Source organism: Panthera tigris, chromosome D2 (assembly GCF_018350195.1).
Source record: "Panthera tigris isolate Pti1 chromosome D2, P.tigris_Pti1_mat1.1, whole genome shotgun sequence".
Lineage (NCBI taxonomy): Eukaryota > Metazoa > Chordata > Mammalia > Carnivora > Felidae > Panthera > Panthera tigris.
In genome coordinates, this window is record NC_056670.1 from 61,026,911 (window position 1) to 61,051,571 (window position 24,661).

General features: G+C 54.6%; 1 protein-coding gene across 1 annotated transcript in view; it reads right to left on the reverse strand.

Moving 5' to 3' along the window:
• Positions 1–24,661, reverse strand: part of SH3PXD2A (SH3 and PX domains 2A) — a 235,716-nt gene that overhangs the window by 42,381 nt on the left and 168,674 nt on the right. The window contains 1 exon segment of the mRNA XM_042960172.1: positions 8,809–8,940. Coding sequence (XP_042816106.1) covers positions 8,809–8,940 — 132 coding nt within the window.

Consider the following 24,661-nt stretch of genomic DNA (forward strand, 5'->3'; position numbering starts at 1 on the left):
AGTTGGTTAAGTGTCCGACTTCGGCTCAGGTCACGATCTCGCGCTTCAGGAGTTTGAGCCCCGCGTTTGGCCCTGTGCTGACAGCTGGGAGCCTGGAGCCTGCTTCGGATTCTGTGTCTCCCTCTCTCTCTGCCCCTTTCCCACCCATGCTCTCTCAAAAATAAGTAAACATTAAAAAAATAAAATAAAATAAACCCACAAGGTTCTGGGGCATGGTGATTCAAGGGCCACTCATGGCAATGTTGATGGGCCAGGTGTAACAGAAGAGAGAGATCTGCACACCAATCTCAAAAACCTACTCGTGGCTCGCTCACTTTATGGCCAGTCCTTGGCAGACGCTTTCTCTTAGTTTGGCTTTCGCTCACCTCCCATGGAGCCTGGGCCACTTCCCCACAATTCAGTCCAATAAAAGCTTAAGGGAGGCAAATATATTTTAGCATGAGCCTAAAAAGCACATGCCTAAGAAGGGAAATGTGAAGTGGAGGCTGAGACGATTAAATGAAACAAACAAGCAAAAATCCCCCCAAAATTCCATAAAGCACATTTTAAACATAGGTAGAAGTGAAGCTGGGGCTTCCATGAGCCACGAGCTGCTCTCCACTTAGTCCCAGGGGACACTGGCTCCCACCAAGCATCACAGGGTGACTAGCTAAACTGGGTCACCCTGGCTTTCCTGTGAGGAGACCAGGGAGTGCAGGCCAGCACTGGGAGCCCAGAGGGTGAGGTTACGGAATCTGAAAAGATGCTGATAGAGAGGAGGGCGGTAAACCCCACTACCACGAGTGATTAGTGAAAACCCAACTGCTGAGAATGTAGTATCACACAGCCACGGGTTCATCTGGGGGGAAGAAACAAGGGGCAATTACTCAGCCCAAATTCCCTGAGGTCCTGACAAATTATACTCCCCAGAAAGTGCCACAATGGCAGGGTGGAAATCTGTTATGTAAGATCGGAGGGAATGCTGTGTGGGGAACTCTCTCCCTGTGCTTCAGCCGTGCGGTGAGACCTGTCGCTCGTACTGGCGAAAGGTCCTGCATGAGTGTGCGCGTTGGGAACGGGCAGGGGGTGTCCAGTGGTGCCCGCTCCCTGGGCACCTGGGCCAGGGTATATCCGGGGAGGGGAGTGGGGTCGCCTGGTGGCTACACTGCAAGACTCCTACCAGGTACGCGGTGGCTGTTGTATGTAGAATGCGCCCTGCCGTGGTACCACCTGGCCTCTCCCCCTTCTCTGCCCTCACTCACCACCGTGCTCCCCAAACCGATCTGGTTTTTTCTCTGCCCACCGAGCTCCATGCATTCTCAGCACAGAAGGCCTTCAGGGGGGCCTTCCCTGGCCACATGATTACCCACTCTCGCCGTTTATTCACGTGAGGGTCACAGTGCCCTATTTCCTGTGTTGTGCTTTTCAAAATCTCCAGTTATTTTCCTGGTTTACTTGTGACTGTCTCACCACTACATGGGAGCCCCGTGAGGGTGGGACCATGTGGGCCTCCTTCACCTCTGGGCCGCAGCCTGGCACCTGGTCAAATAATAGGGGTTTAGTGACGACGGCTCGCGTGAAGATGGGCCTTGCTGGGGCCTGGGCAGTGTGTGGTTTAAGTATTCCCTTGGTGTTCAAACCCAGAAAAGCAGCATTTTGGAGATGCCCATGCAAACTCAGTGCAAACCTGTGTGCCCCCCAAAAGGGAAGGCAGGCAGCCAAGCTGTGCTGCCCCGGGGCTGAGAGGAGCAGCTGGTGTCACACTGGCACGTCAGCTGGATTTCCAAGGTCACCACCAAAACACATCTTTTGCTCAGAAATGACTATTCCAGGGTGATGGCCTCAGAGGAGTTTGGGACACGACAGGTCCACAGAGCCAATGTGAGGTGGGAGTGACCAGCCATCCTACTCGTCCTGCCTGAACAGGCGGAGGCAAGACAAGAGAGAACCCTGGTGGCTACTGTTCCACCCAGACGTCTGGCAGCTGGCTCCAGCCGGGTGGCTGGCAGTGCTCAGTGCTGACAAGCCCTGGGACGCCTCCCGGACAACAGCTCACTCGAGGGAAGAGCGACTTCCGGTTCCCAGACACACCTTCCCCTGCCACCTTCCTCCCCACAGCTGGGACTGCTTGCCTCAAGTGCCACATCCTCACGTCCCTCTCCTGTTCACCTGTTCCCATGGCCCCATCCTTCCTCCCCCTCCACTGCCGCCCAGCTTCCACTTTCTTCATCAGGACGCACCCGCCGGAGGTGGTCCCACCAGGCGCACCCCTCCACCCCTTCATGTGGACCTAGAGTTCCTTTGCATCTCTGCCTACCTAACCTCCTTCTAAGGCCCAGCGCGATGCCTCCAATTCCTCCAGGCAGCCTTCCTTGACTCTGCTAGTCTCCTACCACCCCCAGTGCTTCAGCTCTGCACCATGCAACAGGGTCACTGCGGGACAGCCAAAATGAGGATGTCATGGGTGAGCCACTCCTCTTCCCTCAGCGAAGCTTGTGGCCCTGTGAGGGTATGGTCTCTGGGTCACCAATGGGAACTTACTTTTTTCTCCAACTCCTTTCCTGTCACAGACTGGGGCAAGGACAGCTACCCAAGCCAGGGCTCCAAAGTTGCGACTCTGGTCTCCAACATGGTGTCTGGCCTTCGCTACCCTGCAGCAAGCTCCCTGCTTGCCCTACCCACCTTGCAAACCATCAGGGCTGAGGGAATCCTTAACACTACTGAGTGCAATCCATTCTCTGGCCAGGCAGGGAAATGGAGGCCATAGAGGAAAACTGGCCTGCTGTGGGTGCCAAGATCAATCTGTGGCATAGCTGCCCTAGTCCAGCAGTCTTCCTGGCGACCAGCACGTCCTGAGCACTTCCTGTGTGCCAGGCCCTGTACTAAGCACGGAATTCCTTTCAAATCAGCATACATTGACCCTATAGCTGTGGGTACAATTATGCCCATTTTAAAGGCAAGGAAACTGATGCTCAGGAGACCCAAGTAACTTTCCCAGACTCATCACCAGCAAGTACCAAGTGAAGATGAAAACCAGGCTTGTCTAAGTTGAAGCCATATCTTACGTTGCTAGGCTGTCCTGCAATCCCATTCTCAAAACAATCTCTAGTCTGCAGTATATAAAGCTGTGTTGAGGGGGCCCAAGGAAGAATTAGGATGCTAGCTTTTGCTCCTGGATCTATGCTCTGTGGCCCTTTCCCTCGCAGGCAAAGCGGACAACACCTGCCTGCCAGAGATAGTCTGCAATGCAGACTGTGATTAACCTGCCTTTCTAGAAACAGCCTATCGTATCTTTATTGGGTTATCTCTTTTGTAGGGTAGCGTGGCAATCTGAACTAGCGGTCAGGTGGTTTCTTAGTAAGCACATAATCTAAGCAGAAGACATAGAAGATACATAAGAGAAGTCCACTGAAGACACCGTAAACTCTGTGAAGCCACCCCAGCCTGACAATACAGTCCACCCCTTAAGTACCCAGAATGCTCACATCGATTAGAGTCTAAGCTTCATAAAGGCAGGAACCTTATGGGTACGCACCAAACTAGCATGGGGCCTGGGATAAAGGAGGTATTCAAGAATTGTGAAATAAACGAATGAGTGAATAAATGAACACTATGTAGATTCTCCCTTATAAGAAGCTCACTTAGAACCAGTTATAACAATGTTCAAGAAGAAACAGCTAAATAACAGAAGAGATACAACCTCAGTGTTAGAAAGAAATTCTAACTCACAAAATATATGGCTGAAGAATGCAGTATCTCTGTCGATACAAAACCATCATATGACACAAAAATCTGAAAGCTTATCAGTCTTATTAATTAATAAATATATTTAGCAAATAATAAATGGTTATACTTTATTAACCCCCTCCCCCAAAAGCCCACGCAGTGTTTATCACTGCCCCCTTCTACTCATGAGGAAACAAAGTGATTCCTATTTACATCACAAAGTTAGGGTAATATTCGATCTTCAACCTACTATTCAGATTCCTGATTCTTTGTTTCTCCACCACACACACAGCTGCTGAACAAGTAAATAGTTTGCAGCCCAACATGTTTTAGGGTACTTTACCCCTCTGCATGTCCTTTCTTTAAAAGCTGCTCTCCACCAGCCACTGCTGAGGAGGCTGGTGAGGTAGCCAGGTTTATACCCCATGACACTTCTGGACACAGCTGATTGGCCTGGGGCTGGCCACCTCATGGAAGGTCTGCTGATTGGCTGGCCAGTAACCAATCAGATTCAGATTCAAACTTGAAATTTTGAACTCCGAGAACCAGGAGCCACAGTCCATTGGTGGCAGTTGTCTCAACTGAAAAGCCATGCAGTCTGGTCCTGACAGAGCAATAGCTGGTGAACGGGCTGCTGTTATGAGTGAACAGGAAGGGAATGGAGGTTGGTCTGCAGTGAGAAGACTGCAGGGGGGCTTTAAATCTATATGGTACATCCAAGAGAGAGACAGAGAGATGATCTGGCTTGTGCCGACTTTCTGGTTCCCAGCTCCTGTGAGGCTGGGATGCCCCTCACATCCTTGGGTTCAGGGACATTTCCCTGCATCCTTTCAGTAGTCTCTTGAGCAAGTCTGAGTGGATTTCTGTCCTCTGCTCACTACTCAGTTGGTACCAAAGCATTGATTTTGGAGGAGACTGAGATGTGCAGACTCCCCAAGGCTCAGTTTTGTCACCTGTACAATTTCTCACCTGGGTGGACCAGCAGAGCTCAAAATTCCTTGCCAGCATGATTTGATGCTAGTCCTATAGCTATGTGCCCCTGAGGAAGTGTGAGAACTCCCAGGGTTATCATGCTGATACCAGGAAAGAAACGAAGACTCAGAGAAGAAAAGGTGAGGCAGGAAAACAATGAGCCATCTATTGACTCATATCCTCACATCCTCCCCCGACCTTTATTCCTAAGAAGGAGGAAGCAATCCTGGCAAGTTGGAGATCAGCAACCAGAGCAACGGAGACCTTGCCATCACCACTCTACAAGATATCCCACCAGATTATAGCTGCATGAAGGTGAAGCCAGTGTGGTCTTTGGGGCACAAGAATGTCCTACAAAGGAGGCATCTCAGGGGATGCTGTGTATGTGAAGGGTAGAGGGTGGAGGGGTTCCCAAGGACAAGACAACAGCAGCTGTTGCACACCTTGCTTGTTGTCAAAGCAAGCAAAGCTGTTGAATCTTTCTGAGAGATTTGTCCCTGTTTATCAAAGGAGAAAAAGAGTCCTTTCTGGCTGGGCCCCAGGCCCACTGCTTGATCAAAAAGGCTTTCCCTGAAGCCACCCACTTTGGGTGTTCTTGACTTCTGCCCACCTACATTCCCTGGAATAGGCTTGTCCTCAGTGCAGTGGGCACCCTCCTCAGATCCTCTCAGCTGGCGCTTGCCCCCAAGTTCAAATGAACAATTAACAACACGAGTTCCCACTACCTATGATCACCATGTTGGAAGGTGGGACACAGAGTCCTCCTCCTTCAAAGATGTTACAGGGAGACCTGTGGTCATCTCAACCAGCCCCTGTCTCTCCCCCAACATGCAACGCCACCAGCTCCTGGTGATCCTACCCGGGATGGGACAGTTCTCACCCTCCTCCTATGTCCTCTGTAGAGGGCAGAGATCCCAGCTGTTGGACTCGAAGAAAATGACTTAACCTCTTAGCCTGTTACTTCAGCCACAAAATTGTTAAAGGGCCTTCCACCGCATAGGGTCATTCCCTGATTCTGGTAAAATGATACTCATGAAATGGCCCCTGGTGTTTACTTTTTACTGACTCTGAATTGCCTTCCAGACACATCTCTCTCTAGACCAAGGAGATTACATCCCCCAAAGCTGGGGGCTGGCACAACGATACCCCAAATCACTTGGTGGCTATGGTCCCAGCCAGAGGGCTTGGATGAACAGGCAGAGCCAAAGGCTGGTGGACCCCGCTACGAACACTCTACTCGAGGAACTTCCAGCCAAGAGAGAAGGGGACACAGGCAGAGTCCTGGTTCTTGGTGGGCAAAGCAAGGCCCTGGGCAGGGGGGCAGGGGGGAATGGTGCTAACTGGGGCTGCTGCCCCAACCACTGGAGTGGAAATGCCTCAACACGCCCACTGTGTCCCAAGGTCAGAGGCATAACAATTGGGTCTTTGTTACAGAGTTCAAAAGCCTCACTCACCACTCCTCCCAAAGCCAGCTTACAGGATGCACAACACGCCTTCCCTCCCCCACCTCAGCCACCCAGCTTCCTTGAAGTGGGACACCACTGTCCCAAGGATCTGCAGTTTGGTCCTTCTGCTTTCTCCTCTCCACCCACTTAGATTCTCTAGTTAAACTGGTTGTACACTCCAGGCCTCCTGGTTTCTGACAGCAATGGACAGTGTGGGTTTGCATGGTGGACAGAGCACTCCAAGGTCCCTGTGCAGACATCTGCTGCTAAGCAGTGATCTCCACCAAGAATAAAGACACAAAAGTCCTAGAGAAGTCAAAAAGCCACCTCAAGGGAGGCTCTCTACCAGACACCTAGGGCCCTACAGAGTCTCCTAGCCACAGAGTTCAGACCTGGGAGAGGGCTCAGGGAGGTCATTACTCCAGTTCCTGTTTCCAAACAGCCACCAAATTATCTCCATTTTACGGAAGGGATAACTGAGGCCCAGAGGAATTAAGGGATCTGAAGCTACCCAGCCTCAGCCACTGGTGGGGCAGAATCCTGCTTCTAGGGCCAGCAGCTCCCTCAGAGGGGGTATGTGTCAGATTGGACTGCTCTGGGGAGTCAGGCTGCTGGAGCCCCCCTCACACAGCCATCGGGGACTCCTCAGAAGAGGAGGTGCCTCTACACTTTTTCCAGGTGTGCTCTCCCCCATGGCTAGGCAGGGCTTCTAAGCATTCCTAGGGTCCTGAGTGTGGGATGGGAAGGTAGAGGGAGGATGTCTGCCCCTGGGAATCAGTCTCGAGCGTGTGGACTTCCTTTTGGGTGGGGGTCTTCCCCATCCTGGCCAGTGGCTGGTGTGCAGAAACATGGGGGCTCACTCCTCCTGCTGGGCTATATAGCCGTACTGGTGACACAGGCAGGTGAAATGGCACAAGGCTCCCTAAGCCAGAACTCTATTTCTGAGCAGCCCTGACCCTATGTAGAGAAGTGGGCCCATTTTTCCCCTTGGAGCAAGCTCCAGAAACATCTGTCTCAGCTGCTGCCTCCAATTCTACCATCAGAGATCCCTTCCTTTGGCTCTTGAGGTACTCAGGGTTTCCAGAGCCAGGCCCCTGTGACAATGCCTGCTTCCCTGGGGCAGGCATGGGAAGTGGGGCTGGGGAGGTAGGCCTGGTACTGTGACAAAGGCTGAAGACAAAACCTATGCAGGAAAGAGACCAGTGTGGGCACCTGGGGGTGAAAGGCTCACGCCTTAAGCTAGGGGTGTAGCTCCACGGGGTGGAGAATGCCACTGCCAACCACCTTGCCAATGACACCAGGTACAATGACAAAGCCTGACCTCTCTGAAGGGTCTGTGAAGACCCCAGACCCAGGAGGGCCAGGAGTCAGACCTGTGCTAGTATCACAGGTCTGTTCTCAAGGGAGCACAGTTCCTGAGCCTCCTGCAGCAGGAAGCTGAGCTCACCTCCCCCAGGAGGCCTGCTGGGATTTCCTCAGCATCTCTACAGCTACTTGCTGCCCATAGGCATAGGAATCGGGGGCCTGGGAATGCCCCCATTCTGTTCTGCTTTTGCCCTGAGGTTACTCACTAACTCACTTCCCCACAGTCCATCTGTGCCTCAGTTACTCTGTCTACAGAGTGAGTACAGTCACCTTTTGGTCGACCTTCCTTTCAGGGTTTAAAATATTGGAAGGGAAGGGAGTAGGACAGGAAAAGGAAAACAGGCCCCTCCCCTCTGGGAGTGTCCAAATACAGCCCAAAGAGGATCCTGTGCAAGGGACCTTCCCTGGCAGCTAACTGAAACCAAAACAAAACACCCTAGGAACCAACTGGAGCCCCAGCAGGATATGGGGAAACCGCTAATGGATGTCCTGGCCCTGCCCCTCAGACAGACCCAGGCCCTCTCTTTTTCCACCTGCAGAGATGTCTGCTGCCAAGGGCACCAAGGCACTTGTGTTCACCTGGTGAGAACCGTGCAACCAGGGGCCCCAGATAGCCATTGGCAGGGCCTGGACGAGACAAAGCCTCAGCTTGCAAGGACAGGGCAACTGCTGTGGGGCCCTCCCTGGCTCCCTTATCCCCTTGCCTGGGCCCTCTTCCCAGGTCCTGGCAGCCTTCAACTCTGCACGGGCAGTCAGCTCCCCACCCGGACACTAGCCAACCCCTACAGGCCTGGCCTTTCCTCAGACAAGGCGCCAGGGGCCCAAGAACCCTGGCCCCTACAGTGACGTCGTGGCCTGCCTTCCCCACCAGAGAGTCAGCGGCCACAGAGCCCAGTCTTTTTGCCTGGACCCTGGCTTGGACGATGGTGCCAACAGGGGACGCTGCCCTAAGGTGCCCCCGAGCTGGGAGCTACCTTCCCTGTGGCCTCAGTGGGCACGGGGACCCTGAACAGAGGCTGGGAACCTTGCACCGGCGGCTGCCACCCTGCCCTTGCATGCACACAAGCCGGTTAATTTCCCCGAGCTGGAGAGACATTCTTCCACCACCAGGCAAAGTGCTGGCCTGCAGCCCAAACCAACAGGGGAAACTTCAGCCTCCTCGGCCCTCTCCCCACCAGATGGAAATAACGTACAGCTGCAGAGGTGGGGGAGGAGGTAGGAAACAAAACCAGCCAACCGTCAGTCCGTCTGTCTGTCTGTCTGTCTGTCCGTCCATCCGTCCGTCCGTCCCGGGAGCCAGCGCGGCCGTCTGGGCACTCACCGCTCTCGTTCTTCTCGATGACATCCACCACCTCCCCGGCCTGCAGGCTCAGCTCCGAGTTCTCCTGCTTCTTATAGTTGGACACCACCACGTACTGTTCCAGGATCATGGGCTCGGCGTTGGTGTCGGCACCTGGCGAGGGCAGAAAGCACGCGGTGAGCCAGCGGCCGGCCATGGCCCCGCGGCCGGGGCGCCCCCTGTCCATCGGCCTCGGGGGAGGCTGTTCCGTCGCCAGCGCCGCTGCCGCTCCGAGGGGCCGCCTGCAGCCAGGGCTCGCAGCTCTCCGGGCCCCAAGGACAGGCCATATAGCAAGGCCCCACACCGGCCCGCTGCGCCGCGGGGACCGGGGGACATGGGGAGCCGGGCCGGAGTGGGGGGGAGGGACAGCCGGGGACGAGCGGAGGCCCTGGAAACTCAGAGGAAGAGCCTGCCGCTGCGATGAGTCAGTCACAGCCCGGCACGAGCAAGCAGCAGGAGAGGCCTGGTGCGGACGTGGTCTCCCCAGACCCCTTGGCCGGCAGGGGCGGGACGGGAGGGCCGCCCATGAGGGCTGAGGCCGAGCCGAGCAGAGTGAGAAAGGCAAGGCAAGGCAAGGAGGAGGGCTCGTGCCTCTCCCCCAGCCCCTGTGAACCCAGAGAAAAAGAGAGGCAGCGGTCCTCCCCTCGGGAGGGAGAGGGAGCGAGCAGGAGAGAAGTCTCCACAGCCCGGGCCCAGGCGAGAAGTCAAGAGGGTTTGAGGCCGCCAATCACTGGGGTTTACTCGCAACCCTTAAATAGAAACACATGAGACCCATCGAATGAGGAGCCAGGGGTGGAGGCAGGGGAGGGGGAGGAGGGCCGAGACTGTTTACTTGAAACCCAAGAAGAAAGTCCCAGCGCCAGCAGCCGGTGAGCCCAGCCCGCCCCCTGCCAGCTTTTCCTCAAGTTCGGCTCCGTCTGCCCCTCGGCTCACCAAGGCGCTGCCACAGAGCCCAAGGGCCTGGTGCAGACAGACCGGTCTTAGGCCTGCTTCACTCCGGCCACATGCAGACTGATTCAGTCTCCCTCTGTCTTTTAGGGCTGGGCCTTGTGGTCAGGCTCCAGGAAGCCTCCAGCCACCCTTTCTGGCAGTTGAGGGGGTCAAAAGGTGGGGCTCTGCAAAAGGAGGGCAGGCGGGCTGGAGCTCCCAGGAGCAAGCAACTTCTCTGTCCCTCTCAGCCAGCGGACCAGTGCAATATTCATTAAGCAAGCACCAGGCTGAAAGGTGGACAGACTGGGTGCCCGTCTTGGCTTCCTGGCTGTGTGGCAGTGGACATGCTGCTTAAACCTCTCCATGTCTATTTCCATCACCACCACTAGGGGTGGAGGTGCAGACGAAACGCCTAAAACAGGACCTGCACTGCCAGGAGCTGAGAGGATCCACAAACCAGAGACCTATTGGTTACCTCCTACAGGAAGCCTTCCCAGACCACCCCCAGCCCAAAGGGAATGTCTAGCACACTTTAACTATGTGTCTACCATCCTATATACCTGCCAATCTCCTGGAAGGCTGGGGAATTCACACCACCTGCAAGGCTACAGTAATGGCTGAGCGTCCCTGGGTTCCATATGGTTCCCTGATGCTTTAGCCTACAGCCACATTCGTTACACACCTGAGTCTAACTTGGCAAACGTTCTGTGTCAGGCATGGACACTGTCCCATTTTATCCTTTTCACCTTCCCATTTCACAAAAGACAACCCAGTGGCCCAGAGAGGACAAGACACTTGCCTTAGCTCACACAGCTGCCATGGAGAGAACCAAACAGTGTTTCAGGTTCAAGCCCATCTCTCTTTCCATTACAGAATGGCCGCTGATTTCCATTTCTAGACACCCATTCTTCTAACACAATGATCCTCAACTTGGCCCCACAAAATCGCCCGGGGAGCTTTTAAAGAATACTGATGCCTGGGTCTCACTTCCAGAGGTCCAGCTTTAATTGGTCTGGGGTATTTTTTAGAACCCCCTCCTCTCCCATGGTTCCCGTGCACGGCCAGGGGAGAGAAGCACTGCTTAGACCTTTGGGTCTTTCTATGAAGAAGGCTCCATCCAACCCAGGGCGGGGAGCAATGGAAGGAAAGAAACCCACTACCCCTGGTGGTTTCCTCCCATAGGGTGTGGGCCCTACGGCCCCAGCTCGGCCCTTTGGAGACCAGGAAGGGACCCTGTCCTGCCACATGGATGTGCACACGCACAGCTCCACTAAAGCCAGGATTGTATTTCAGGCAGAAATGCGACCAACAGCTGGGCAGCAGGGCCAACCCATTCTGCACTCAGATGGGGCCAGCCTTTGAGCCTGTCCCTGCCCACCAGGCATGGTGCTGACAGAGGCTCCCTCCCACTGTGCCCCTGGGGGGACACCAGTGCCCCTGTGGCCAAGAGCACTTCTTCAGTGCACCCAACACAAAAAGGGCCAGCCCCTGCCCTGTGAGACACAGGGGTTCCCCTTCCAGTTTCTGGGAAAGAAAAAGTCCCGATACAAACAGAAAAGAGGAGCTCCCAGAGGCTTAGAGAGCTTCCAAATCCCAAGAGCCCAGATTATACTGACAATTAACAGCAGGCCCTCAGTGCTCACTCACGGTCAGCACTATGCCAAGCACCTGACTGCATCATTTTGCCCTCTCACTGGATCCTCACAACAACCCTATGTGGTAGGATCTGTCAAAGACCCATTTTACACATAGGCAGACTGAGGCTCATGAAGGTAAGCAATTTTCCTGAGGTCACACAGTTGGGACTTGAACCCAAGCTCACCAGACACGGTCTCTTGTGTTCTGAACTTCTCTACCATTTGCCACCTACAGACAGCCACTGATCCTCGGTTTCCAAAGGGACCCTGCCTCACCCTATCTTCACACACCTGGCACAAGGTTGGTGTTTAATGGAGACTGGAGTGTGGGTTCCTCGTTGACTGCTGCTACATCTGTTGGGCAGACCACAGGGTCCATTAGGTAGCAGGCATTCAGCAAGTGTTTGCAAAATGAATGAATGAAATGAACAAATGGGCGGAGATAGGAACAGAGTGATTTAGTGGTTTGTTTTGAGCCAATACAGATAAACCAGGCAAGGCCTCACCTCTGAAATTCAGGGAAGCTAGACGACTATGTAAAGGAAAAAGGGGAGATGGGGAAACAGAGGACAGAGGAGCAAGGAGTGACGAGCTTGTGGCCAGAAGCTGCTAGAGAGGACAAGCAGGGGTGATGGGGAATGGAGAGACTTCAGCTTATTTTAATCCAAGCCAAGGAAATCTGAGGCAAGATTTCAAAGAGGGGAAAAATTCCGCCCCCCTCCCCCCAACCCCTTGGAAAATTGGCCTAAGCTTTCTGAAGACTGACATTTTGGGACACAGGTAGAAAAGTTAAGAGAATGTTCTCCAGGGTTTCCAGAGCACAAGAAGACAGGCGATGGCACTTCCTGGAAGCTAGTCCAAAGGCTGTGGGATGGACAGATGGACACACAGACACTCTGTGCTCCTGGCTGCTCTCCCCTCCCCCAGCACATGCAGGCTCCCAGCTCACTCTGGCATCTGCCTCTTAGGGTGTTGCCTGCCCAGGGCTGCCTGGGCAGGCATGAGCTGGGAGCAGGTATCCAGATGAGAAACCACTCGGCAGGCGGGCCGGTGGGTGATGTCATCTCACAAAGGCTGCTTTGGATCCCCTCCCAGCCAAGGCCTGGAAAATTGGGGGCTGGAGAAGTCGGCCCAAAGGAGGAGGAAGGGCAGGGGCAGTGGATGGAGCCTCTGGTCTTTAGATGGGAAGGGTTTGACAGAAGCATGGTGAAGGGGTGTACTTCTTCTTCTAGAGAGAGACCCTTTCCCAGGTTGGAAGGGGACTTTGCAACAGTCTCATCCAGGGATGGGCCCTTTGTTATTCAGAGCCCCTAGCTGGATCTGCTAGGGCTCTGGCAGTTCCCTGGAGCCCTGCCCCACACCTGCATTCCTCCTACTACCACCTGGATGGACCCCTGGCTCTTGCCTGATCCTCGCTGCCAACTTAAACTTCTAAATGAGGCTTTTGCCAAGTCAGTCCTCTGCTCCAACACCTTCAATGGGTCCCTGTTGCCTCCAGAATAAAGGCCAAATTCAAGCTCAGTCTTTCTGACAATTTGAGTCCCCCAAGTTCCCTGACACATAGCTGCCCCCCCGCCCCGGGCCATCCCAGGCAACATTCATGATTCAATACACATGTACTGAGGGCACTGTGTGCCCACCACACTGTTTTATGTAGGGTTTTACTTCCAAGCCTTTGCCTTAGCTGTTCTCCCTGCCTGGAATGCCTTCCCTTCTTCTACCAACTCCAATTCTACCTAACCATCTCTGACCCTCCAGGAGTCACCTGATTTTTCCAGCCGCAGGGTTCACTCCTGTCCTCTGCTGGATTTCTTGTGGGGCACTGTGCCCCAATCAGACTGTGTGCTTTAGACCAGAGTCTCCCTGATGAGAGTACATGCCCAGGACTGGCACTGGCCTCAACTGCCTGAAATTCATGATGTGAAAGCATAAAATTCGAGTCTGAGATCCAGTCCTGCTTTGCCCTTACTAGCTCTGTGACCCTGGGGAAGACACTTAACCTCTCTGAGCTTTAGCTTCCTCATTTGTAGACAGGTACAGTACAAGTACCTACCTCAATGGGCTGTTCTGCGCATGGAATGAGGTGACAAGATTAATGTCCTAAGTAAACTACAGACAGTGTTTATAAAACAAACAGGAAATGGGATATTTGGGGGGAAGCGGGAGGGTTTCAGATTCCCCTGCAGCCTCAGAACCAGCAGGCAGCTCAGGGCAAGGGCCACACGTGCCAGGAAAAGGGTGGCTGCGGTTGTGTCCCTGAAACATGCCTCTGTCCAACCCCACCTCCAGGCAAGCACTGTTTACTTGCCAGCTAGAGACCAGGTCTGAGCCCCCTGGGCCCACTCGGGGGGAGATGCCAGGCTATGCAGCTCGAGGACTCTTACCTACAAGGATCCCCCACATCTGCCCCTTACTGTCTCATGCACTCTCTGACGTTCCAGATGGGGAAACCAAGGCCCAGAGAAAGCTGGCAACTTGCCCAAGACTCCAGCCCTGAACTCCCAGTCTGGCTGGTTTTTCCCAGCCCACACTGCTTCCCCTCAGCTTCTCACTCCAAACAGCTGGGCTCATCCTGAGAAGCCAAGCCCTGTGATAGCCCCCACCCCAGGCTTCCCATGTTGTCCTTGACCCGCTCCCCCCCCCCCCCCCCGACGAAACCCTGGCATTCGACCAAAGGTCTCTCTAGCCCCTCACAACGGGTTCCTCCCAGGCTGGACTCAGCCTGCCGGCTCCTCCATAGGCCCCTGGGCGGCCAGGCTATACGTTTCATGAATAAAATGTATAGTTGTGGGCCAAGTGGGTTCTGGCTCACTGGCTCGTGGAGAGGGGAAAAAGGGACAGAAGCCCAGTGATTAGTCAGGCCCAGGCCCTCGTCACAGACAACACTAGAAGGATGGCTGCGAGGAGCATGGGTCAGGGAAGGGGTCCTCCTGCCTGTTGCCTTTCTCCTCTGGGCCCCTCCCAAAACGTCGACCCCCCCATGTTCTTACCCACAGCTGTGGTGGGGTGGGGCCAAGCCTCTGGCTGACTGACAGTGGGGGCTGGCCCAGCCCCTGTGACCTCTGACCCTTCTGCCTTGTTCCCCAGCTCCCAAGCTTCAATCTCTGCTACATGTTTGGGCAGAATGGGTGTGTGTGTGTGTGTGTGTGTGTGTGTGTGTGTGTGCGCGTGCACGTGCGTGAGGTAGCACTCTCAGAAATGGAGGGGCTCCTAGAAGACCTTCTGGAATTTCCATCCCTCTGCCTGCCACCATCTTCCTCTAGCAGCTGAGAACCCTGCTGTCTAGGTTTCTCTCCCACTGGCCAGTAAGACCAGGGAAGCCCCTGATCCCCAGCCCAGCTCTGCCTAGGCACAAGGCACAGGCCCAAGTCCCTGAGGCCCAATCCTGGGCCACGAAGCCCAAAGCCTGGCAAGGCCACTGAGGCAGAGGCAGCTCTAAGCTCTGGGGCTCAGAGGCTGCGACAGCAGTCACAGGATTCCCTAACCTGCTGCAGCTCCCCAGTGAGGGCCCCTGGAAACCAGGCTGGGTTGGGGCGGGGAGGGGTTGCTGAGACTTCAGCTCTCTGCCTCAAGGTAACTGCCTGAAGTGGGACTGACCATCTTTGGCTGGCCCACCTCACAGGGATGACCAGCTGAGTTCACGTACAGGATGATGGTAGCCTCACCATCACCTGAGCACCTTCTGTGTGCCAGGCTCCCTGGGAGGGGGCAGTGCATTGCTGAGGGAGGTTAAGTTTACACAGCCAGGACATGGCAGAGCTGGGAACAAACCCGTACCTCTGGGTCCGAAATGCATCTGTTTACACACTGTGCTATGTGGTCATCACCCATCTAAGCCTCCAAGGTTGGACTTGGGGCCTAGAGAGGGTTGTAAGGAAGGCAGCGAGTACGGCTAGCGGAAGAGCAAGAGGGGGCCCAGGGGACGGCCGGCATGCCGACAAAGGGCTGCTACGCATCACAGGGAAGCATGCGGACCGCGGCCGGCGGGCACCGGCTCCCACACGTGCGTGCCCCCGGACACACATGCTCACACACATGCACTCAGGGCAGTACCTGTCACGTCCTTCTTGGGAGACTCAGCCCAGCTGGAGAGCCACACTTCCGAGTCCCCCGAGAGCAAGCAGCAGCAGGAGAGAGAGGAGAATCAGAGGAGGAGAGAGAACCGTTAGGCAGGCAGGAGGTCCACCGGGCAAGTGGCTGCAGGCGCCGCTTTGGGCTGGCGGCGGAAGGCGGGGGAGGGGAGGGGAGTGATTTCCTGGCCCTGGGCTGGCTGCTGGGCGTGGGCCTGAGTGATTACAGAGGCGCTGGGACACAGCCGGCTGGGACGACGGGGATAATGAGGTGTCTGCCGAAACGCAGGAATCCTCTGGAGCACAGAGAATCCTACACAATCCCCGCCTGGAACTGGGCCCACGGGTTATCACTGCCCTGGAGAAAGCAGCCTGGACCTTTCTCTCTGGCCATGTGGGTGGGTGGCTGGCCGCACAGGGCCTGGTGGCTCCAAGGATCCTCACCAGGCCAGCAGGCTCAGCAGCCTGGACCTGGACCCTCAGACATCAGGGTTGGAGAGTCCAAGGCCAGTCTCCAGTCTTGAGGCCCCACACCACTGAGCTCTGATGTCTTGTCCAGCTCTTGACCCAGCCCTACCCAATGAGGAAGACAGGCCCTGGCAGAATGGAAGGAAGAAGACTCATTTAGAGTCTCACGCCCCAATTCCAACCCAGAAGGCCCGGGACCTTTAGTGACCATCAGAGATGGGGTCTCTATCTCAGGCTCAGACAGTCATGTCTGATCTGGACCTCAGTTTCCTTATCTGTGAAATGAGGTTAGAAGTTATCCTTCTGCCAAGACAGAGGAGTAAAGTCAAAGCGCCTAAAAGGACATATGTAATACGATAACATTATAATGAGGCAGATAGCTCTTAGCCTGATCAACGGTGTGAAAAACTCCAGAGTATCAGAGAGTCAACATGTTAAAAGCACTGACAGTCTACCCAGAGTATATAGTGCTTCATTCACTCGACAGTCCCTTGAGGTGGGTATGCATTTTTCGCCCCATTTTACAGGGGAGGAGACTGGCCCAGGTTCCCACAAGCACAGAGTAGCAGAGCCGGAAATGGAACCAGGTCTGGGATCACCCCGGGCTGCTGCTTTCTCTGCTGAACTTCTCATCGCCTCCGAAGGAGCACAGCGTTGGCTGCAGTGGGGCCAGTAAGAAGCAAACACTGAGATGCGAGTCTGAGAGGCACCCATTGCTGGCCCGGAGAGCCGCCTGACCCAGTGACAGATAGTAAAGATAATCATAACAGCAGCAAAGGTTCATGTAGCATTTATTGTATACCAAGAGTCACGCTGAGCCCTGAAATATAGTAACTCCTTTGTTTTCCAGAATAATCCTACAATGGTTAGGTACTCCCTCCAGTTTGCAGATGAAGAAAATTAACCAGAGAGGTTAAGTAACTTGCCCAAGGTCGCACAGCTAGTACGGTGTCCACCTGGTGTGGGGCTACAGACTCCAGGTGATCAGTTGATGCTAGTCATAAATTAAAGCACCTAATTCCCCCTTACTCAGCAAGTCACTTCCTGCTCTCATTGTAAACCAGCAGTGAGGGGCTCTGGTAGAGGGGTTTAGTGACTCCGGAGTCTGACTGTGCAGATTCTCCCCTTGGAGAGACTTACTTAACCTCCTTGAACCTGTTCCCTCCCTTGTAAAAACTGACACAGATGATATATTTACTTTCTAGGTTGCTACCAGGGTTAAATGACGTAATACGCAAAAAGTGCTCAGCGTAGTGCCTACTACAGTCAGTGCTCAACGACAGTTAGCTACCATCGGCAACATCTCCCAGAAGCTTCGTTCAAACCAACCTTAGGGCACCAGGAAAACCCTACTGGAGTCACAAGGACGAGAACCACACGGTGTTCGATACTGGATGTGCCAAGAAGACGCTAGCACCCAGTCAGAGATGCCTTCCCATTGACACCCCCAAACACGAGGTCAGCTGGAATCGGGGGTGGAGGGCTCTGGAAGACTGCACCCCAAAGACAAACATTCCACGGCCAGAGTCTCTCACCTGGACTCGCAGTCAGAAGCTTCCTGGGCAGCAGGAGCTATGCGGGCCCGACTTTCATGCCCGGGTAGGGCTGACACAAGGTAGGCACACCTCTGAGGCTTGAAGCTGGTGTGGCCTGAACTCCAAATGGGGAGGGCCTCATTACCTGGTGCCACGCCTTGCTGGGGCTCTAACTCCCTTTTGCTGTACCCCAAATGCGGCCCAGTGGTCTGCCACCCAGCAAGGCCATCCTCACCACCCCGCAGGCCCAGCACCAGGCCCACTCCAGCCCCATCTGGCCCCACTCAGCCCTGTGCCAACCCAGCTAAGAGGGTCCACATCTCTACCCATCTCTGCTGCACTTGTTACTTGTACACCTTCCATTCTGGCTTCTTTTGGGCTGTCAGAAGGAAAACTTTCGGGAAATGTTAACCTCTTTCAGTGAGCCAAGGGCAATTATTTGGCTCAGGCCTTGAGAACCCAGGAAGGCTCGTTTTGCTAGAACGGGGGTTAACACTCTTCCTGTAAAGGGCCAGAGTCAATATTTTAGGCTTTGTGGGCCATGTGGTCTCTGTCAAGATTACTCACCTTTGCTGTTACAGCACAAAAGCAGCCCCTGACAGTCTGTAGAAGACTGAATGGGCTGTGTGCCAATAAAACTTTACTTAAAAACGACATGGCGGGCTGGGCTTGGCCTGTGAGCAGTGATGTGCCAACACACATACTAGAAGATGAGGGGAGCTGCTGCTGTCCTCGTCAATGGCGGGGGGCACCCCCAAACCCCGGGCGGGAGAAGTGGGGGCTCTTGGCCCACCTAAACTACATGCACATAAGGTCTCTGCTGCTTGGGTAATTTTTTCAGTAATCGTCTTGAAGGGTCTGATGCCCTTCCAGGCCCTGGGGCTTGGGCATTTGGGCAGGGAGTGGGGAGCAGACAGGAAAAGATCCCTCAGCCTCTGGAAACTGAGCCCCACTGCTAAGTGTGGAACAACCCAAGCTCATGCCCACCCCCAGCACCCCCCAGAAGCAGGCCTTCCCTTTGCTCTCCAAAGGAAAATGGGAAATGGACCAGAAACAAGCCTGTCTTTTTAAAAACATGATTTATTTCCCAGTCCCCTGGATCTGCAAAATTAATCCAGTTCCGCTGCTCCCACCCCAAATCTCTCCCCACTTTGGAGTGCCTTGTCTCCAGCCCACCCGAGCAAGCCCTCTCCCAGGGTGGGAAGGACACCCCCCCCCCACCCCACCCCCGCCTCCTTACAATGAACAGAGGAGACTCCAGCCAGGAGGCAGACAAGGCTGCTGGCTCAGGGCTGGGAAAGCAGAGACAGAGGGATGGGATGAGGGAGCAAGGGGCAGGCACAGCCAAGTGAGCAGCTGTGACCGACACAAACCAACCGCTTCCTGCCCTCCCACTGTCTCTCCCTCCCTCTCCCCTGGTGACAGAACCAAGGGCCTTACAGGGCAGGGTCAGGGGCGGTGGAAAGTGAGTGGCGCCAGACTGGGAATCTGCACAACTGGCTTTGCTGAGAATCAGCTCTGTGACCTTGAGCAAGTGGCTTGACTTCTCTGGGCCTCAACGCTTACAGCTGTAAAATCAAGCATTTGGGCCTGGCGATATCCAAGGCACTTGTGTGATGTTCTAGACTCTTCTAGCAGAAACCTGTTAGTCTCCATGATGCAACTGCTCCACAGCTGAAACGAATCTTTCTAGAGAAACCGACCACCTTTCCAGGGAAAACCACTTAAACACTCAATATATGGAAACTCAAGGGAAAAAAGCAACTAATTCAAGAAACAAAAAGGCAGAGAACAGAAACAAGAATTCTTTTAAGATCTTGGTTCTTGTGCTTACCCTGCCACTCAGCTCACTGATCCTGGGGCAGTGGGCCTATCTCTGGGCCTCTTTTCCTCATCTTCTTTGTAGGGTTGTTTTGAGAGTGAAATGACCTAATGCCTGTGAAAGGTTTTGGAGGGGTAGGAACAAGGCCCTTGGGGCAGAGCAGGAGTGGGTGATGGGGACAAGCTGGTGACTAAAGCAGTGTGAGCCTGGGAGGCAGGAGGTGGGGAGACAGGGTCGCTCCCTCGGCCATCCCATAATGCTCCCAGATCAGCAAGAATCCAGGCCCTGAGAAAACCAGGTGCCTGCAGGTCCTGGCCAAATGCGGTGACCCAAGGACACTTCTTAGATACTGAACCTACTTCTTGTCAGGTCCAGGTGATTGTGAGAAACCAAAGAACAACAGCACAGGTGCCCCTGACTTGAAGGAAGCTCTGCCATCCCCCGCCCCAAACACACACACACGGGCCCAAGTACTGCATAAACACACACCTGGATAGAGTGAAGTTAGGAAAGTGACGGGTTCCTAGCACGGTTAACCTTGAGTAACTCCAGAGCAGTGAGAAGTGGGTTCAATTTGCCCAAATTGAGTCTCAAACCATTGTTTCCAGGAATCCTTCCCTGGTGTAAAGCGAGTCCCACCCATCCAAGCTAATAAATCCAGAGTGGGCTGTGAGCCCAGGTGGGAGAGACAGGAGAGCGGCCAGCAACCCAAACTCCTCAGGGAGGGAGAGCCAGCCAAGGGCAGGGTCACCCACTGCATCAGCATCCACAGCCCTCCACTGAGAGGGGAGGAGAAGCAGGGACCCCACCAGGGGCCTCGAATGGAATGAGCATCCCTGTCCTTTTTTTATTTTTTTTTTTAATGTTTATTTATTTTTGAGAGAGACAGAGCATGAGCAGGGGAGGGGCAGAGAGAGGGAGACACAGAATTCGAAGCAAGCTCCAGGCTCTAAGCTGTCAGCATAGAGCCCGACGCAGGGCTTGAACCCACAAACCGTGAGATCATGACCTGAGCCGAAGCCGGCTGCTCAACCGACTGAGCCACCCAGGTGCGCCCCCGTCCTTTTATTCTTTGGCAGTCAGTGCGCTTGAGCCCTCCAGACCCCTCCCTCTTCTGGAGTTCTGCTGCTGTTCTTCCCTCACTGCAGCCTTCAACTGGGTTCTAACATCAGCTGCAGCCCAGTCTTTCCTCCCCTTTTATACAACCAAACTTTGCACAGGGCTGGATTTCTTGGGTTTCCTAGAGGCTCCGTGTTTCTTTTCCTTTTTGACTAAGCCACCGGGAAGCTCAACCACTGCTTTCAGGCCATCAGCTAACCAGGGCCCAAGAGCGGCTCACTCTGCCACCGAACAGTAGTAGTGGGAGATGCTACCTTTCCAGGAGCGAACACACCCCTTGTTGGAGGCCAGGCGCTGTCTGCTCACAGGCATGGAAGAGCTCAGATCTTTACAACCGCCCTCCAGGGCTAACAGTCCTTCACAAAAAAGGCGTCCTTTACAAAATGAAGTCGTTTTGGCCTCTGTGATATCTCCACTTTAGGGGGCCTGAAATAGGTTGCTGTGCTCCAAGCAGCAGAAACCAAGGCACGACGGTGAAAGCGATAGGAATGCCGTCTGGAAACAAGCACGGCATGAATTAAGACGGCTAAGAAAGAAAACGGCAATAGTTCAAATGTGAATAGCAATCCAAAGCTACGTGGGTGTGAGTTTGGAAGTGTACAGTTGTAAGGTGTGTGAGCTCCTGCTCACGTGGTCAGCTCCAGGACTGGATCCTGGGTGAGCGGCAGCATAAAAAAAAATCATGCCCCTGGACTGGAGCAGTGAGGGGTCATGCGACAGACAGCTCAGACCCCTGGCCCTGCCTCCTACTCTCCCAGCCTCCAAACTGGGGCTAGCTTCAGGTGCATGTGATCCAGGGTGTCCCACAGGGCCCCATGCTTAGAAGGGACCCTAAGAACTCTGAGCTGAACAAACAGAAATACTCAAGAATAAATTTAGTAGGGCTGGATTTCTGACGCGTATCATCTTGAAGACAGAAGGCAAATGCTAAATGGGAAGACTGGCCATTGTCTGTCTCCAGGTCCCTTCCCCACCAACATCTCTGGCTTCCTGGTGGTATTCCAAAGGCTAGAAGAAGCATGTGGGGACTTAGGACCAGAGAGGGAAAGAAATTTGTCTAAGAACACACAGCAAGTGAGTGGCAGGGCTGGGGGCTAGAGAAATCTTACCAGTTCCCACTCTCTAACACTCATGCTAGGCACTGGCTAGACATTTTCTGAGCACTAATTTAATCCTCACAGCAATCTGTAACTTACAGATGCAAAATGTGAGGTTCTTCCCAAGGGCCCACAGCAAGACTTGAGCCAGACTCAAGCCCAGGCAGGCTGGCTGGGAACTGGGAACAAAGCGGCCTAAAACAGGGGACTTCATTCTCTGGATTCTCCCCAGCCATTGGCCAATGGCTCATTATTTCTGTTGGGCTTTCCTTTGCACATGCAGCCATTATTCCTATTCATTTTGGTCTCAATCAGAAGGGGTCTGCCTCCTTCTCCAGGAGTTGTCTTTCCCAGAATCCAGAGTCTGCGTGGGGGCAGCCCAACCCAGGGCAGGAATGTACTACTGGCCCACAGGCCGCTGAACTATGCAGTCAGAGAACAGTCAGTTTCCCTCCTCAGGTGGGGAACGGGGTAGGGTGGGGGCCGGGCTGGACCTGGAGCCATTCCACAGTCCCTCAGGGACTAAGTCCAAGGGCGCCCGCCTAGGCCACGTCTGGGGCCAGCAGAGACAGCCTAGCCCTAGTGGGTGTGGGCAGAGGGGCCACAGATGCCTCTGGGAGGTGGTGGCGGTGGGGAGGGCTGCCCCTCCATCCTGTTGAAAAGACCCAAAGCGTCCTGGTGAAAGACAGGTGCCATGGTTAGTCAGAAGAGCCGTGGGTGGACAGAGGGGTGCTGGGGTGGGGGGGAGGCTGGCGGGGTTCTGAGCCCCACTCCCAGCAGCTGCTGCTCGACCCCACGGCATCCCCTTGGGTTGCGGTCTCCCCCTCAGTTCTCAGGTTCTCACCTCTCCCCATGCTGGGGTGGTGGTGTGCAGAAAAGAGACAAACTTAACACTGTTCAGAGTTCCAGGATCCCAGCCACCTCCCCACTCCCTGGGGTGGTCTGCCTTGGTGGTCCTCTCCCACCTACTGGGATATCCCCCTCCCGTTGCCCCACCCACCGGCTCCCCCAGCCAAAGCCAGGATCTGTGAGGATGAGGCGGGAGCAGAGACAAGGGCCAGCAGTGCAGGATGAGGTGAGCAGCTGCTGGTTCCCAGCCCCCCAGCCCTGGAGCCCGTCTGTCTCCCTGGCTCAGTCTCCATAAGAGCCATGAGTGAGTAATGGAGATCAGCAGCAAGGGACTCAGGACCAATATTCCCAGGGCTACAAAAAGTGCAATGTCTTGTTTCCTCCAGACTGGACTCTTGCTTTCAGATGATCAGGTTATTAGGTTTTTTTTTAACGTTTATTCATTTTTGAGAGAGAGAGAGAGCAGGGGAGGGGCAGAGAGAGAGAAGGAGACACAGAATCCGAAGCAGGCTCCAGGCTCCGAGCTGTCGGCACAGAGCCCAACGCGGGACTCAAACTCACAGACTGCAAGATCGTGACCTGAGCTGAAGTTGGACGCTTAACTGACTGAACCACCCAGGTGCCCCAACTGCTGACTATTTAATGAGCATCTGCCACGCGCACAGTAGGGCGCCCTTGGCTATGACAAACCGACTCTCCACCATCTGTCTCCAAGCTTGGCGGGGCACAGGGGCACGAATATTTACCCAGGCGTTCCTGTTTGCATCAGGAGTCATGTGGGTTTGGGAGGGAGGCAGTGTAGCTGCCTGGCACTGCCAGGGCTGCCCTTCAAGTGTCTCCTCATTCCCTGAGGCTGCAGAGAGCCAAGTGCAGGGCAGGCGGAGGCCAGACACAGCAGGGTGCACCCCAGGTGGAGGTCTGTGGGGGGCGATGCAGCAGGAAAGAGTCCTGAAGGCCTCACATCTATAATGAGAACCCCCTCTGGGGTAAGACTCACAAGGCTGCAGCTGACATGTGGCTGGACACTGCCATCGACTGCAGCGGGACATGGGTGGGGATGAGGGGCTGGGGGCCAAGGCAGAGTTGACGCCTGAACTGAGACTGAGGATAACCCACTTTCTAAGGGGTGCCAGCCTCCCTCATCTTGCCCTGGGAAGGATCTCTGTAATGTTCACTGACCGTGTCAGCTGGCTCCAGAATATCTGCCCAGTGCTACGGTCCTAGCAAGTATCTGGCACACAGTAGGTGCTTAACCACAATTTGTTATGAGTCTCTCCAATCACATCTGAAGTTCCTTCAGGCTCTTATCCTGGTCAGCATCCTTGCAGCACCCTGAACACTGTAGGTAGTGCCAGTAAGTCTTGAGTGGCTGATGGAAGGGTGCACACTCACTGCACTCAGTCCCAAGGGCTTTGTGGGGAAACGGAGGCCCAGCTTACCTCACTGACCTGCGGTCTTCTTGGCACCCAGGGCCCTGCATATTCTCTAGTCCAGGTTTTGCCTTCTGAGCCACAAATAGGCCTTCTCAAGACCCTGAGCCTAGCTCGTGCTAGGCAGAGAGGCTCATGGAAAGGCGTCCCCTCACTCCACCTCCCCCAGGCCCGGCAGAACATCCCTAAAAGGCTCTGGTCCAGCATCTGCTGTAAAGCCCTTCAAAGAGATTATTTTAAAAATGTATCCATAACCAATATGGTCTATGGCAAGATGGATGTTGCAGGAAACAGGCGTCTGAGCAAGAATTGGCTTATCTATAATGTCTGCTGGGAGCAGGCTCAGCAGGGCTTGGAGCAGCCCCCCACGGTATGTGCCAGGAACCCCTGGGCCTCTCCTCACCCCCATCTGTCTCGTGCTCTGCATGGGTCTGGACCAATCCCCCGAGCTCTCAGATGCCACGTCAACAGAGCAGTGTGTGCATACGCGCGTGCGTGGATGTGTGTGCCTGTGTGCCTGCGCACACATCACTGCTTGGGAAATCCCCACATCTGGCTCACACGTGACCAGGCTATTCCCAGAAGGCACAACTGGGAGGGCCAAGAGGACAGCGGTCAGGAGTGTGTGAGCTCTCCGGGGAGCACAGAGTTAACCCTTTGGCATCAGAGCTCAGGATCTGTGCTGAACGCTGACCTTCTACCCCCAGGGAAAGTCAGGAAGGAGATCGGTGCTCAGAGGGCCCTGTCCTGGCTCATTATGGAAGTGTGGGAAAACGGGACCATCCTCTGGGTCCCCCTGGTCTTCACTTGTGGTATGAAAGGGCTGCTCTTTCTCTGTCCTGTCAGTCATGGGCAATCACCAAACCGCCAGGGGGACT